Raw genomic sequence first — 16,194 nt, 5'->3', positions numbered from 1 at the left:
CTGCCTTATGATTATTTGAACATGCTGGTCATTTATGAACATTTGAACATCTTGGCCATGCTCTGTTATAATCTCCACCCGGAACAGCCAGAAGAGGACTGGCCACCCCACATATGCTCTCTCTAATTCTCTCTTTCTTCCTCTCTCTCGGAGGACCTGAGCCCTAGGACCATGCCCCAGGACTACCTGACATGATGACTCCTTGCTGTCCCCAGTCCACCTGACCGTGCTGCTGCTCCAGTTTCAACTGTTCTGCCTTATTATTATACAACCATGCTGGTCATTTATGAACATTTGAACATCTTGGCCATGTTCTGTTATCTCCACCCGGCACAGCCAGAAGAGGACTGGCCACCCCACATAGCCTGGTTCCTCTCTAGGTTTCTTCCTAGGTTTTGGCCTTTCTAGGGAGTTTTTCCTAGCCACCGTGCTTCTACACCTGCATTGCTTGCTGTTTGGGGTTTTAGGCTGGGTTTCTGTACAGCACTTATAGATATCAGCTGATGCACGAAGGGCTATATAAATAAATTGGATTTGATTTGATTTTATTCATAACCCATTTTTTCTCTCAAGTGCATAGTGGAAGAGGAGACTGTCTCCCCTTCACCACAGCAGCAGGCTACAACTAGATCATAGGCAGAGGGGGGCTGGGCAGACATTCTCATCACAGGATAATGAGGGTAATGCCCTTTACTGTACGACCAAATCGTGGTTTTAGCTGGCCATAAAAACAGAGGACGTTTTGAGTTGCCAATTCAGATCCAGCATGCTGACTATCTGTCTGTCACGCCCTGACCATAGAGAGCCTTTTTATTCTCTATGTTTGGTTAAGGTGTGAGACTAGGTTGGGTATTCTAGGTTGTTGTATTTCTATGTTGGCCTGGTATGGTTCCCAATCAGAGGCAGCTGTTTATCGTTGTCTCTGATTGGGGATCATATTTTTCCCAGCCATTTCCTCACTGTTTGTTTGTTGTGGGATCTTGTTTATGTGTAGTTGCCTGTTAGCATGCTATTCGTCGTCACGTTTCGGTCATTCTTTATAGTTTTTTTTGTGCGTTTCAGTTAATAAACACGTGGAAACCATATCCCGCTGCACCTTGGTCCGATAATTATTACGACGAACGTGACACTGTCTAACTGATGACTTTGAATCAGCCTATTCGAAAACTGTCCGGCCGTTGTCCACTGACTGTAGCGAAATGAGGAGAGCTGCTCAACATGATTTGAGGAGAAAGGCTCCAGATTATGCATTCATTGTCAACAAAAGGAGATGATTATTTTCATCACCACTAAGGACTTTTTGTGTTTTGAATGAAAATGTACAAACACAACCAATAATAGAAGTGCTCATATTAAAGCCCCTTTTCAGCAGGTGTTGTCTTATGCAAGATTAACAATGGCTGAATACTCTCCTATTCACAATATAGCGCACTACTTTAGACCAGGCCCCATAGCGCTCTGGTCAAAAGTAATGCACTACATAGGGAATAGGGTGCATTTGAGACGCAGTTAAACAATGGTTGAGTGGCCTGCCAGCCTCCTGTCCTCTGTGCTCCAGTCCATTAACAGGATAACATATCACTGCTGCATCACTAGACTCCATCACTAGACTCCATCACTGCTCCATCACTAGACTACATCTGTAGACTCCATCACTAGACTCCATCACTGCTCCATCACTAGACTCCACCACTAGACTCCATAACTGCTCCATCACTAGACTCCATCACAAGACTCCATCTGTGCTCCATCACTAGACTCCATCACTAGACTCCATTACTGCTCCATCACTAGACTCCATCACTGCTCCATCACTGCTCCATCACTAGACTCCATTACTGCTCCATCACTAGACTCCATTACAGCTCCATCACTGGACTCCATCACTAGACTCCATCACTGCTCCATCACTGGACTCCATTACTGGACTCCATCACTACACTCCATCACTAGACTCCATCACTGGACTCCATCACTGCTCCATCACTAGACTCCATCACTAGACTCCATTACTGCTCCATCACTAGACTCCATCACTGCTCCATCACTAGACTCCATCCCTGCTCCATCACTAGACTCCATCACTGGACTCCATCACTGCTCCATCACTAGACTCCATCACTAGACTCCATTACTGCTCCATCACTAGACTCCATCACTAGACTCCATTACTGCTCCATCACTGGACTCCATCACTGCTCCATCACTAGACCCCATCACTAGACTCCATCACTAGACTCCATTACTGCTCCATCACTAGACTCCATCACTGCTCCATCACTAGACTCCATTACTGCTCCATCACTAGACTCCATCACTAGACTCCATCACTAGACTCCATTACTGCTCCATCACTAGACTCCATCACTGCTCCATCACTAGACTCCATTACTGCTCCATCACTAGACTCCATTACTGCTCCATCACTGGACTCCATTACTGGACTCCATCACTACACTCCATCACTAGACTCCATCACTGGACTCCATCACTGCTCCATCACTGCTCCATCACTAGACTCCATTACTGCTCCATCACTAGACTCCATCACTGCTCCATCACTAGACTCCATCCCTGCTCCATCACTAGACTCCATCACTGGACTCCATCACTGCTCCATCACTGGACTCCATCACTAGACTCCATTACTGCTCCATCACTAGACTCCATCACTAGACTCCATCACTAGACTCCATTACTGCTCCATCACTGGACTCCATCACTGCTCCATCACTAGACTCCATTACTGCTCCATCACTAGACTCCATCACTAGACTCCATCACTAGACTCCATATGCCTCAATAATGCAGAAAGAGAAAAGCTACATCCTCCAGACAGATCAGTTAACCCTCCATCCTCCAGACAGGCCAGTCAACCCTCCATCCTCCAGACAGACCAGTCAACCCTCTAGACAGACCAGTCAACCCTCCATCCTCCAGACAGGCCAGTCAACCCTCCATCCTCCAGACAGACCAGTCAACCCTCCAGACAGACCAGTCAACCCTCCAGACAGACCAGTCAACCCTCCATCCTCCAGACAGACCAGTCAACCCTCCATCCTCCAGACAGACCAGTCAACCCTCCAGACAGACCAGTCAACCCTCCAGGCAGACCAGTCAACCCTCCAGACAGACCAGTCAACCCTCCAGACAGACCAGTCAACCCTCCATCCTTCAGACAGACCAGTCAACCCTCCAGACAGACCAGTCAACCCTCCAGACAGACCAGTCAACCCTCCATCCTCCAGACAGACCAGTCAACCCTCCAGACAGACCAGTCAACCCTCCATCCTCCAGACAGACCAGTCAACCCTCCATCCTCCAGACAGACCAGTCAACCCTCTAGACAGACCAGTCAACCCTCCATCCTCCAGACAGGCCAGTCAACCCTCCATCCTCCAGACAGACCAGTCAACCCTCCAGACAGACCAGTCAACCCTCCAGACAGACCAGTCAACCCTCCAGACAGGCCAGTCAACCCTCCATCCTCCAGACAGAACAGTCAACACTCCATCCTCCAGACAGACCAGTCAACACTCCATCCTCCAGACAGGCCAGTCAACCCACCATCCTCCAGACAGACCAGTCAACCCTCCATCCTCCAGACAGACCAGTCAACCCTCCAGACAGAGCAGTCAACCCTCCAGACAGAGCAGTCAACCCTCCAGACAGCGCAGTCAACCCTCTGTCCTCCAGACAGACCAGTCAACCCTCCAGACCTACCAGTCAACCCTCCAGACAGACCAGTCAACCCTCCATCCTCCAGACAGACCAGTCAACCCTCCAGACAGACCAGTCAACCCTCCATCCTCCAGACAGACCAGTCAACCCTCCATCCTCCAGACAGACCAGTCAACCCTCCAGACAGACCAGTCAACCCTCCAGGCAGACCAGTCAACCCTCCATCCTCCAGACAGACCAGTCAACCCTCTAGACAGACCAGTCAACCCTCCATCCTCCAGACAGGCCAGTCAACCCTCCATCCTCCAGACAGACCAGTCAACCCTCCAGACAGACCAGTCAACCCTCCAGACAGACCAGTCAACCCTCCAGACAGGCCAGTCAACCCTCCATCCTCCAGACAGAACAGTCAACACTCCATCCTCCAGACAGACCAGTCAACACTCCATCCTCCAGACAGGCCAGTCAACCCACCATCCTCCAGACAGACCAGTCAACCCTCCATCCTCCAGACAGACCAGTCAACCCTCCAGACAGAGCAGTCAACCCTCCAGACAGAGCAGTCAACCCTCCAGACAGCGCAGTCAACCCTCTGTCCTCCAGACAGACCAGTCAACCCTCCAGACCTACCAGTCAACCCTCCAGACAGACCAGTCAACCCTCCATCCTCCAGACAGACCAGTCAACCCTCCAGACAGACCAGTCAACCCTCCATCCTCCAGACAGACCAGTCAACCCTCCATCCTCCAGACAGACCAGTCAACCCTCCAGACAGACCAGTCAACCCTCCATCCTTCAGACAGACCAGTCAACCCTCCAGACAGACCAGTCAACCCTCCAGACAGACCAGTCAACCCTCCATCCTCCAGACAGACCAGTCAACCCTCCAGACAGACCAGTCAACCCTCCATCCTCCAGACAGACCAGTCAACCCTCCATCCTCCAGACAGACCAGTCAACCCTCCAGACAGACCAGTCAACCCTCCAGGCAGACCAGTCAACCCTCCAGACAGACCAATCAACCCTCCAGACAGACCAGTCAACCCTCCAGACAGACCAGTCAACCCTCCATCCTCCAGACAGACCAGTCAACCCTCCAGACAGACCAGTCAACCCTCCAGACAGACCAGTCAACCCTCCATCCTCCAGACAGACCAGTCAACCCTCCATCCTCCAGACAGACCAGTCAACCCTCCAGACAGACCAGTCAACCCTCCAGACAGATCAGATATGGAGCCTCTCACCTCCACACAGCAGAGATCACATCCATAACAGATACAACTTGCATCCATCACTAGACTCCATCACAAGACTCCATCTGTGCTCCATCACTAGACTCCATCACTAGACTCCATTACTGCTCCATCACTAGACTCCATCACTGCTCCATCACTGCTCCATCACTAGACTCCATTACTGCTCCATCACTAGACTCCATTACAGCTCCATCACTGGACTCCATCACTAGACTCCATCACTGCTCCATCACTGGACTCCATTACTGGACTCCATCACTACACTCCATCACTAGACTCCATCACTGGACTCCATCACTGCTCCATCACTAGACTCCATCACTAGACTCCATTACTGCTCCATCACTAGACTCCATCACTGCTCCATCACTAGACTCCATCCCTGCTCCATCACTAGACTCCATCACTGGACTCCATCACTGCTCCATCACTAGACTCCATCACTAGACTCCATTACTGCTCCATCACTAGACTCCATCACTAGACTCCATTACTGCTCCATCACTGGACTCCATCACTGCTCCATCACTAGACCCCATCACTAGACTCCATCACTAGACTCCATTACTGCTCCATCACTAGACTCCATCACTGCTCCATCACTAGACTCCATTACTGCTCCATCACTAGACTCCATCACTAGACTCCATCACTAGACTCCATTACTGCTCCATCACTAGACTCCATCACTGCTCCATCACTAGACTCCATTACTGCTCCATCACTAGACTCCATTACTGCTCCATCACTGGACTCCATTACTGGACTCCATCACTACACTCCATCACTAGACTCCATCACTGGACTCCATCACTGCTCCATCACTGCTCCATCACTAGACTCCATTACTGCTTCATCACTAGACTCCATCACTGCTCCATCACTAGACTCCATCCCTGCTCCATCACTAGACTCCATCACTGGACTCCATCACTGCTCCATCACTGGACTCCATCACTAGACTCCATTACTGCTCCATCACTAGACTCCATCACTAGACTCCATCACTAGACTCCATTACTGCTCCATCACTGGACTCCATCACTGCTCCATCACTAGACTCCATTACTGCTCCATCACTAGACTCCATCACTAGACTCCATCACTAGACTCCATATGCCTCAATAATGCAGAAAGAGAAAAGCTACATCCTCCAGACAGATCAGTTAACCCTCCATCCTCCAGACAGGCCAGTCAACCCTCCATCCTCCAGACAGACCAGTCAACCCTCTAGACAGACCAGTCAACCCTCCATCCTCCAGACAGGCCAGTCAACCCTCCATCCTCCAGACAGACCAGTCAACCCTCCAGACAGACCAGTCAACCCTCCAGACAGACCAGTCAACCCTCCATCCTCCAGACAGACCAGTCAACCCTCCATCCTCCAGACAGACCAGTCAACCCTCCAGACAGACCAGTCAACCCTCCAGGCAGACCAGTCAACCCTCCAGACAGACCAGTCAACCCTCCAGACAGACCAGTCAACCCTCCATCCTTCAGACAGACCAGTCAACCCTCCAGACAGACCAGTCAACCCTCCAGACAGACCAGTCAACCCTCCATCCTCCAGACAGACCAGTCAACCCTCCAGACAGACCAGTCAACCCTCCATCCTCCAGACAGACCAGTCAACCCTCCATCCTCCAGACAGACCAGTCAACCCTCTAGACAGACCAGTCAACCCTCCATCCTCCAGACAGGCCAGTCAACCCTCCATCCTCCAGACAGACCAGTCAACCCTCCAGACAGACCAGTCAACCCTCCAGACAGACCAGTCAACCCTCCAGACAGGCCAGTCAACCCTCCATCCTCCAGACAGAACAGTCAACACTCCATCCTCCAGACAGACCAGTCAACACTCCATCCTCCAGACAGGCCAGTCAACCCACCATCCTCCAGACAGACCAGTCAACCCTCCATCCTCCAGACAGACCAGTCAACCCTCCAGACAGAGCAGTCAACCCTCCAGACAGAGCAGTCAACCCTCCAGACAGCGCAGTCAACCCTCTGTCCTCCAGACAGACCAGTCAACCCTCCAGACCTACCAGTCAACCCTCCAGACAGACCAGTCAACCCTCCATCCTCCAGACAGACCAGTCAACCCTCCAGACAGACCAGTCAACCCTCCATCCTCCAGACAGACCAGTCAACCCTCCATCCTCCAGACAGACCAGTCAACCCTCCAGACAGACCAGTCAACCCTCCAGGCAGACCAGTCAACCCTCCAGACAGACCAGTCAACCCTCCAGACAGACCAGTCAACCCTCCATCCTTCAGACAGACCAGTCAACCCTCCAGACAGACCAGTCAACCCTCCAGACAGACCAGTCAACCCTCCATCCTCCAGACAGACCAGTCAACCCTCCAGACAGACCAGTCAACCCTCCATCCTCCAGACAGACCAGTCAACCCTCCATCCTCCAGACAGACCAGTCAACCCTCCAGACAGACCAGTCAACCCTCCAGGCAGACCAGTCAACCCTCCAGACAGACCAATCAACCCTCCAGACAGACCAGTCAACCCTCCAGACAGACCAGTCAACCCTCCATCCTCCAGACAGACCAGTCAACCCTCCAGACAGACCAGTCAACCCTCCAGACAGACCAGTCAACCCTCCATCCTCCAGACAGACCAGTCAACCCTCCATCCTCCAGACAGACCAGTCAACCCTCCAGAAAGACCAGTCAACCCTCCAGACAGATCAGATATGGAGCCTCTCACCTCCACACAGCAGAGATCACATCCATAACAGATACAACTTGCATCCATCACTAGACTCCATCACTAGACTCCATTACTGCTCCATCACTAGACCTGCATCCCTGTACTTCACAGGAGCGCGCTCACACACCACACACACTCTCTCTCACACACACACCACACACACTCTCTCTCACACACACACCACACACACTCTCTCTCACACACACACCACACACACTCTCTCTCACACACACACCACACACACTCTCTCTCACACACACATCACACACACTCTCTCTCACACACACACCACACACACTCTCTCTCACACACACACCACACACACTCTCTCTCACACACACACCACACACACTCTCTCTCACACACACACCACACACACTCTCTCTCACACACTCTCTCTCACACACACACCCCACACACTCTCTCTCACACACACACCACAAACCAGCACAAGGACACACACATTTGTAAATGCACAGACACACAGGCAAGCATGCAAACACACACACAAATACATCATAAAAACTAATTCTTCAAAAGTTAAAAGTGAAAGGAAACTAGGAGAAATGTAATCAAATCTGCACAACAGAAAATATTGTATTGATGAAAAACTCCCATTGATCTGGCTCTGGGAAAACAACGGTCTGATCTCTAAGTGGACCTCCTCTTTTTTTTAACCCTGCATTGATTGGTCAATTATTGCTAAATGCTGCTGGATCAATGATTACGCCCCAGTCTCAAATGACACCCTATTCCCTAATATAGTGCACTACTTTAGACCAGAGCCCTATGGCACCCTATTCCCTACATAGTGCACTACTTTAGACCAGAGCCCTATGGCACCCTATTCCCTAATATAGTGCACTACGTTAGACCAGAGCACTATGGCACCCTATTCTCTATATAGTGCACTACTTTAGACCAGAACCCTATTCCCTATATATAGGGTACTACTTTAGACCAGAGCACTATGGCACCCTATTCCCTATATGATGCACTACTTTAGACCAGAGCCCTATGGCACCTTATTCCCTAATATAGTGCACTACGTTAGACCAGAGCACTATGGCACCCTATTCTCTATATAGGGCACTACTTTAGACCAGAGCCCTATGCCACCCTATTCCCTATATAGTGCACTATTTTAGACCAGAGCCCTATGGCACCCTATTCCCTACATAGTGCACTACTTTAGACCACGCCCATATAGCGAAAAGGGTACAATTTGTGAAACAGTCAATATCTCAGCGTCCTCTTCATCTGTGAGCATCCCTTTAATAAAGGCATCCACTAACACCCCATACAGTAGTCTAGTGCAGGAGGGGGCTGTGTGTGTGTGAGAATAACTAACCAATCACAATACGTATCCACTGGAGATGTTTCCTCACTAACCAATCAGTGGATCTCTAGGCTTCTCTACTCTGTCCAATGTTCCAGAATGCCTACATCTGAAAGCTCCGGTCTTGTTCTGCGTGTGACAAGGCGCTTATGGTATTTAAAACAGCACCGTCGACAAACAGCGTGCTGAAGTGGACAGCTCCCGTTCAGATGAAGAAAAGAAAGCCACACGATACTTAGACAACCAACCATCGATCTAGTCACAGTTTGATTTGGTTCGTCCAGCGGGACGGGTCTGTCTCTCACGGTGAGCTGACATTTAACAGCGTTTGTTTTATATAATCATCACCATCCAGATGTGCATCTAAGAAGACGGCGACGGCATTAATGGACTTTCCGTTATTTATTTGTTGCGAGCCGACGCTGACGGAGTTGTTCTGTCTGGATACTGTGGAGTTGTTCTGTCTGGATACTGTTTAATAGGAAACACCTGTAGCTGAATCTGCTACACAGTCTCTAATATATTGGACTATTATTACCCACAAACCAACAGAAATGTTTTGATACACTATCTATTTTCTGCAGGCAGGGAGGGCTGGTCTCTCTGACGCCGTCGGCCATCTAATCTCCAATGCAAAAGAGCGAAGGTAAAGCCATTTACTGGTCCATTAATATCTAAGCTTCTCTCTCGGCTCTCTGTGCTGCTCGCAGACAGGAACATGGATAGAGAGGAATTCGCTGTGACAAGAGCTTTGACTGGATTCGTATGGATGGTGTTCTCTTGTCCAAACTAAAAAATAAAATCAAAAAGACAGTGGAATCGAGCTCAACAACCGACCACAGTGCGTCTGGCGGTTCGCGATCACCATCCTTTTTTGTTGTTGTTGCGCACCGCTTTTAAAAAAATTAATTGAATGCATTTTTAATGTAGCCGGGGGAGATCAGAGGTGGGCTTATATTTGAATTAAAAAACAACCATGGGGGGCACAGATGAGTGTAAAACCATGCTGGATGCTCTGAACAAAGTCACAGCGTGCTACAGGCACCTGGTCATCGCGCTGGGCAGCACATCGGACTCTCAGAACCTGCGAGAGGAACTCAAGAAGACCCGGAAGAAAGCCCAGGAGCTCGCGGTGGCCAACCGGAATAAACTAACCGAGTTGCTCAAAGACAAGACCACCAGCAAGGACGACCGGGCTGAGTATGAAAGGCTATGGGTGCTGTTCACCAGCAGCATGGAGCTACTGGAAGTGGACATGAAGCGGAGCTTGGAGATAGGGCAGGAGTTCCCCCTCAAGGTGCCCACCAGACACCTCATCCAGACGGGCATGACCGGCAGCACCACCACGGTGGCCGCCAGGGCCATGTCTGTGCAGAACATGAAGTACGACGCGGACAGCAACATCGACACTGCCGACCTGAAGGAGCTCCAGGCTGAGATCACCCAGGTGGGCCAGATGATGGAGGAGATGGAGATGAAGGTGCAGGTGGCTCCGTGGGCCGTGGAGGCCAAGCAGGAGGCCGGCGCCGAGCTCAAATCCACCCTGAGCGTCGGGAACTCCTCCGTGGGCGTCATTTCCATCTGTGAAGAGGAGCCCAAAGACGAGATAGATGAAGGGGGTGACAATAACGGAATGATCACATGTATCGCTGGGTTCATATTCGTTGCTATTGTAGTAATCGCCGGGATTCTAGGATACTTCGTAATCGGTGGATAGGATACTTAGTATTGGACGTTTTGAGCCAGCCTGGGAATACTTCACAGATAAACAGCGGGCGCAGCTCAGAGACAGATACAGCCCGGGATGGACACTAGGCAGGTTATATGCCCGGAGAAACGGCTCTGTTGTTGAGGAGAGAGAGACTAGCGGGAGGAGCTGTCCAGGCGCTGAAAACTGTTGCGTCTGCATCCCAAATGGCACCGATTCCCCATATAGTCCTCTACTTTAGACCAGAGTCACTGCAAGGCGTTATTCCACATATAGTCCTCTACTTTAGACCAGAGTCACTACAAGGCGTTATTCCACATACAGTCCTCTACTTTAGACCAGAGTCACTGACCAACTAATATATAGCCCTTATAGCAGATAACAGAGGGCTGGACTACCACAACTAATATATAGTCCTTATAGTAGATAACAGAGGGCTGGACTACCACAACTAATATATAGCCCTTATAGTAGATAACAGAGGGCTGGACTACCACAACTAATATATAGCCCTTATAGCAGATAACAGAGGGCTGGACTACCACAACTAATATATAGCCCTTATAGTAGATAACAGAGGTCTGGACTACCACAACTAATATATAGCCCTTATAGTAGATAACAGAGGTCTGGACTACCACAACTAATATATAGCCCTTATAGTAGATAACAGAGGGCTGGACTACCACAACTAATATATAGCCCTTATAGTAGATAACAGAGGTCTGGACTACCACAACTAATATATAGCCCTTATAGTAGATAACTTGGGGCTGGACTACCACAACTAATCTATAGTCCTTATAGTAGATAACAGAGGGCTGGACTACCACAACTAATATAGATAACAGAGGGCTGGACTACCACAACTGTCAGCTAGAGTTGTACGTTTTGGGTGTTTCAAGCATATGGAACGACAGTCGAGTGGGATCCATATAGCTAGAGCAGAGGGAGGGTTTTGTCTACAGGGGGTAGATGATCAGGTCCTCCTCATAGCTGGAGCAGAGGGAGGGTTTTGTCAACAGGGGGTAGATGAGTAGGTTCTCCTCATTGCTAGAGCAGAGGGAGGGTTTTGTCAACAGGGGGTAGATGAGGAGGTCCTCCTCATAGCTAGAGCAGAGGGAGGGTTTTGTCAACAGGGGGTAGATGAGGAGGTCCTCCAGTGGCAGGCAGGTAGCACTGTTCACTCGCCTCGCAGTCCCAGCTGTCTGACTGCCTTGTACAAGATGAAGTTCATTACTACGTTCCCACTATCTCAATGATGTCAGCCAGCACAAATCTTCAGAGGAATCCTCAGACTGAGCATTGAATTCATCCCTGCCAGGTCCCTGCCAGCTTGCAGTCCTCCTCAGGGGTCAGGAGACCATAAAAACAAGCAAAAAATATGGTGGGGTATTCAAACCAAAACACACTAGCTAACTAGCTTGCTAGCATTGTTAACTAGCTATGTTGAAATAACTGATTTTCCATCATATTCACAGGTAGGAAACACATTGATTTTACCCAGACTTAGTCTATACCCATTGAGCTAATTCAAAACCAAATATCTAACTAAAATATGCAAACAAACCAAAACAAATAAAAATGATTAAATATTAACTAAATGTACTGGAGCTCTCTGCCTAGGCGACCTCATAGCGCCATGGCAACATGTGTAGAATGGCAGGGAATTTGCTCTCTGCCTAGGCGACCTCATAGCGCCATGGCAACATGTGTAGAATGGCAGGGAATTTGCTCTCTGCCTCATGGCAACAAAAATACATCCTTGCTCGAACCGTGCAGGTGGCCCCACCAAACTGCCCTTTACCATTGACCAGAGCCCTATAGGGACTGGCACTATATAGGGAATAGGGTGCCATAGGGCTCTGGTCTAAAGTAGTGCACTATATAGGGAATAGGGTTCCATATGGCTCTGGTCTAAAGTAGAGCACTATATAGGGAATAGGACTCTGGTCTAAAGTAGTGCACTATATAGGGAATAGGTTCTCTGGTCTAAAGTAGTGCACTATATAGGGAATAGGGCTCTGGTCTATAATAGTACCACTATATAGGGAATAGGACTCTGGTCTAAAGTAGTGCACTATATAGGGAATAGGGCTCTGGTCTAAAGTAGTGCACTATATAGGGAATAGGACTCTGGTCTAAAGTAGTGCACTATATATGGGGCTCTGGTCTAAAGTAGTGCACTATATAGGGAATATGGCTCTGGTCTAAAGTAGTGCACTATATAGGGAATAGGACTGGTCTAAAGTAGTGCACTATATAGGGAATAGGGCTCTGGTCTAAAGTAGTGCACTATATAGGGAATATGGTGCCATAGGGGTCTGGTCTAAGGTAGTGCACTATATAGGGAATAGGGTGCCATAGGGCTCTGGTCTAAAGTAGTGCACTACATAGGGAACAGGGTGCCATAGGACTCTGGTCTAAAGTAGTGCACTACATAGGGAACAGGGTGCCATTTGGGATGTATTCTATGGGACACATCCATGTAAGGAGTTACTCGGCCTCGTAGAGCCTTTCTGAATGTATTCAGCATCTTCATGAGAAATTGCACTAGATATATTTTTAGAAGTACGAGATGTTAGGTCTAGAAAGGGAGGCAGAGCGTGTTGGGCTCCACATGATCACACAGGCAGGTCTAAGTATTATCCTACACAGAGTATGTCCATTAGTAGGGTCTAGGCTAGGGAGAGGAAATGTGTGTCCACAATGTGAAAGAGAACACATCTAAGGGTTAAACACGGTTGCTATTGGAATTTCACATATATATTTTCAACGTCAGTTTCATGTTCGTTTATATCCATCATGCATCCCTCCATCCATCATCCCTCCCTCCATCATCCCTCCATCCATCATCCCTCCATCCATCATCCCTCCATCCATCATCCCTCCCTCCATCATCCCTCCATCCATCATCCCTCCCTCCATCATCCCTCTATCCATCATCCCTCCATCCATCATCCCTCCATCCATCATCCCTCCATCCATCATCCCTCCCTCCATAATATACCAAATGCCTGTTCCCTTTCCATTACCAAGGCCTGGAGCAGTGTTTGTTTTAATGCATACATTGCAGGAGTTTGCATACTGGATTGGTTTGTAAATATTGTGTTCCTGTTTCAAATAGAGTACATTCTATGAAGTCTTGTTTATTATAATAAACATGTCAAAGACATTGTCTATGAATATCTCATCAATCTTTTTTGTTGAAGAGAAGCACTTTTCAGCTGCTATTAACACTTTGAATCTACTGTTTGATATAACCTTATTGGTGCTCTTTACCCCGGCTGTTACCCCAGCTGTTACCCCGGCTGTTACCCCAGCTGTTACCCCAGCTGTTACCCAGGTTGTTACCCAGGCTGTTACCCCAGCTGTTACCCCGGCTGTTACCACGGCTGTTACCCAGGCTGTTACCCCAGCTGTTACCCCAGCTGTTACCCAGGCTGTTACCCAGGCTGTTACCCCGGCTGTTACCCCAGCTGTTACCCCAGCTGTTACCCCGGCTGTTACCCCAGCTGTTACCCGGGCTGTTACCCCGGCTGTTACCCCGGCTGTTACCCCAGCTGTTACCCAGCTGTTACCCAGGCTGTTACCCCAGCTGTTACCCAGGCTGTTACCCCAGCTGTTACCCCGGCTGTTACCCCAGCTGTTACCCAGGCTGTTACCCCGGCTGTTACCCCAGCTGTTACCCAGGCTGTTACCACGGCTGTTACCCCAGCTGTTACCCAGGCTGTTACCCCGGCTGTTACCCCAGCTGTTACCCCAGCTGTTACCCAGGCTGTTACCCCGGCTGTTACCCCAGCTGTTACCCAGGCTGTTACCCCAGCTGTTACCCCAGCTGTTACCCCGGCTGTTACCCCGGCTGTTACCCCAGCTCTTACCCCGGCTGTTACCCCGGCTCTTACCCCGGCTGTTACCCCAGCTGTTACCCCGGCTGTTACCCCAGCTGTTACCCCGGCTCTTACCCCGGCTCTTACCCCGGCTGTTACCCCGGCTCTTACCCCGGCTGTTACCCGGGGCCTATGGAGGTGTGTATTAGGAGTAAACATGGCACTGCTTTGAGACATTCAGTTTATATCCTGTATGGAGGCAGCATCCTATTTACAAGGTCTTTATCTTTCAAAGATAGCCACCGTGACACAAACAGTGTGATTTAAAAGTTAATTGGGTTGCAGAGGTCTCAGGATGCTTTGGTTCTCCTAATGGGATTAGGGAGTAAGAATTTAAAGTCCAACAAGTATGGCAACGCGCACGTTGATGCTTACTGACTGGTGGCCTGCTTCGACAATTCATCTCTCTCTCTCTTTCTCTCTCTCTGTCTTCTCCCTGTCTCTCTCACACTCTCTTTCTCTCTGTCCTTTCTCTCTCTCTCTCTCTCTCTCTCTCCCTCTCTCTCTCTCTCTCTCTCTGTCTCTCTCTCTCTCTCTCTCTCTGTCTGGTGCTGGTTGACTGGAAAAGTTGAGCTTTAGGTGGGAAGACCTCAAACAGGATGAAGGGAAAGTGAGGTTAGCAGATTAGGGAGAGAGAGAGAAGGAGAGAGGGAGAAATAGAGGGAGAAAGAGAGAAAGGAGAGAGAGAGAGGGAGAGAGAGACAGGAGGGAGAGAGAGAAAGGAGAGAGAGAGAGAGAGGAGGGAGGGAGGAGGGAGAGAGAGGAGGGAGAGAGAGGAAAGGAGAGAGAGAGAGAAAGAGAGAGAGGGGGAGGGAGAGAGAGAGGAGAGAGAGAGATAGAGAGAGATGGAGAGCGTATGAGAGGTTGAGCAGGTATTCAGATGTGTAGCAGAGAGCACAGAGACCAAATGTCAGGGTTATCAGCCTCTCAGGTTATCAGCTAGTCTATCAGGCTCTCAGAGTGTTAGTCTATCAGCCTCTCAGAGTGCTAGTCTATCAGCCTCTCAGAGTGCTAGTCTATCAGCCTCTCAGAGTACAAGTCTATCAGCCTCTCAGAGTGCTAGTCTATCAGCCTCTCAGAGTGCTAGTCTATCAGCCTCTCAGAGTACTAGTCTATCAGCCTCTCAGAGTGCTAGTCTATCAGCCTCTCAGAGTGCTAGTCTATCAGCCTCTCAGAGTGCTAGTCTATCAGCCTCTCAGAGTGCTAGTCTATCAGCCTCTCAGAGTACTAGTCTATCAGTCTCTCAGAGTGCTAGTCTATCAGCCTCTCAGAGTACTAGTCTATCAGCCTCTCAGAGTGCTAGTCTATCAGCCTCTCAGAGTACTAGTCTATCAGCCTCTCAGAGTGCTAGTCTATCAGCCTCTCAGAGTGCTAGTCTATCAGCCTCTCAGAGTACTAGTCTATCAGCCTCTCAGAGTGCTAGTCTATCAGCCTCTCAGAGTGCTAGTCTATCAGCCTCTCAGAGTACTAGTCTATCAGCCTCTCAGAGTGCTAGTCTATCATCCTCTCAGAGTGCTAGTCTATCAGCCTCTCAGAGTACTAGTCTATCAGCCTCTCAGAGTACTAGTCCACTTGTGTTCAGGTCAGTAACTGAT

The 16,194-nt window shown here is 49.5% G+C and overlaps 1 protein-coding gene across 1 annotated transcript; it reads left to right on the top strand.

The window, feature by feature from the left end:
* The first annotated feature begins 9,155 nt into the window (after positions 1-9,155).
* LOC109886396 (regulator of G-protein signaling 9-binding protein-like) lies at positions 9,156-13,889 on the top strand. Its single transcript, XM_031812578.1, has one exon. The coding sequence runs from the start codon at positions 9,978-9,980 to the stop codon at positions 10,716-10,718; it is 741 nt and encodes a 246-aa protein (XP_031668438.1). The 5' UTR covers positions 9,156-9,977; the 3' UTR covers positions 10,719-13,889.
* The last annotated feature ends 2,305 nt before the right edge of the window (positions 13,890-16,194 follow it).

Source organism: Oncorhynchus kisutch, unplaced genomic scaffold (genome assembly GCF_002021735.2).
Source record: "Oncorhynchus kisutch isolate 150728-3 unplaced genomic scaffold, Okis_V2 Okis03b-Okis08b_hom, whole genome shotgun sequence".
NCBI lineage: Eukaryota > Metazoa > Chordata > Actinopteri > Salmoniformes > Salmonidae > Oncorhynchus > Oncorhynchus kisutch.
Note: the sequence above shows the minus strand (reverse complement) of the source record. Positions and strands in the feature narration are given on the sequence as shown.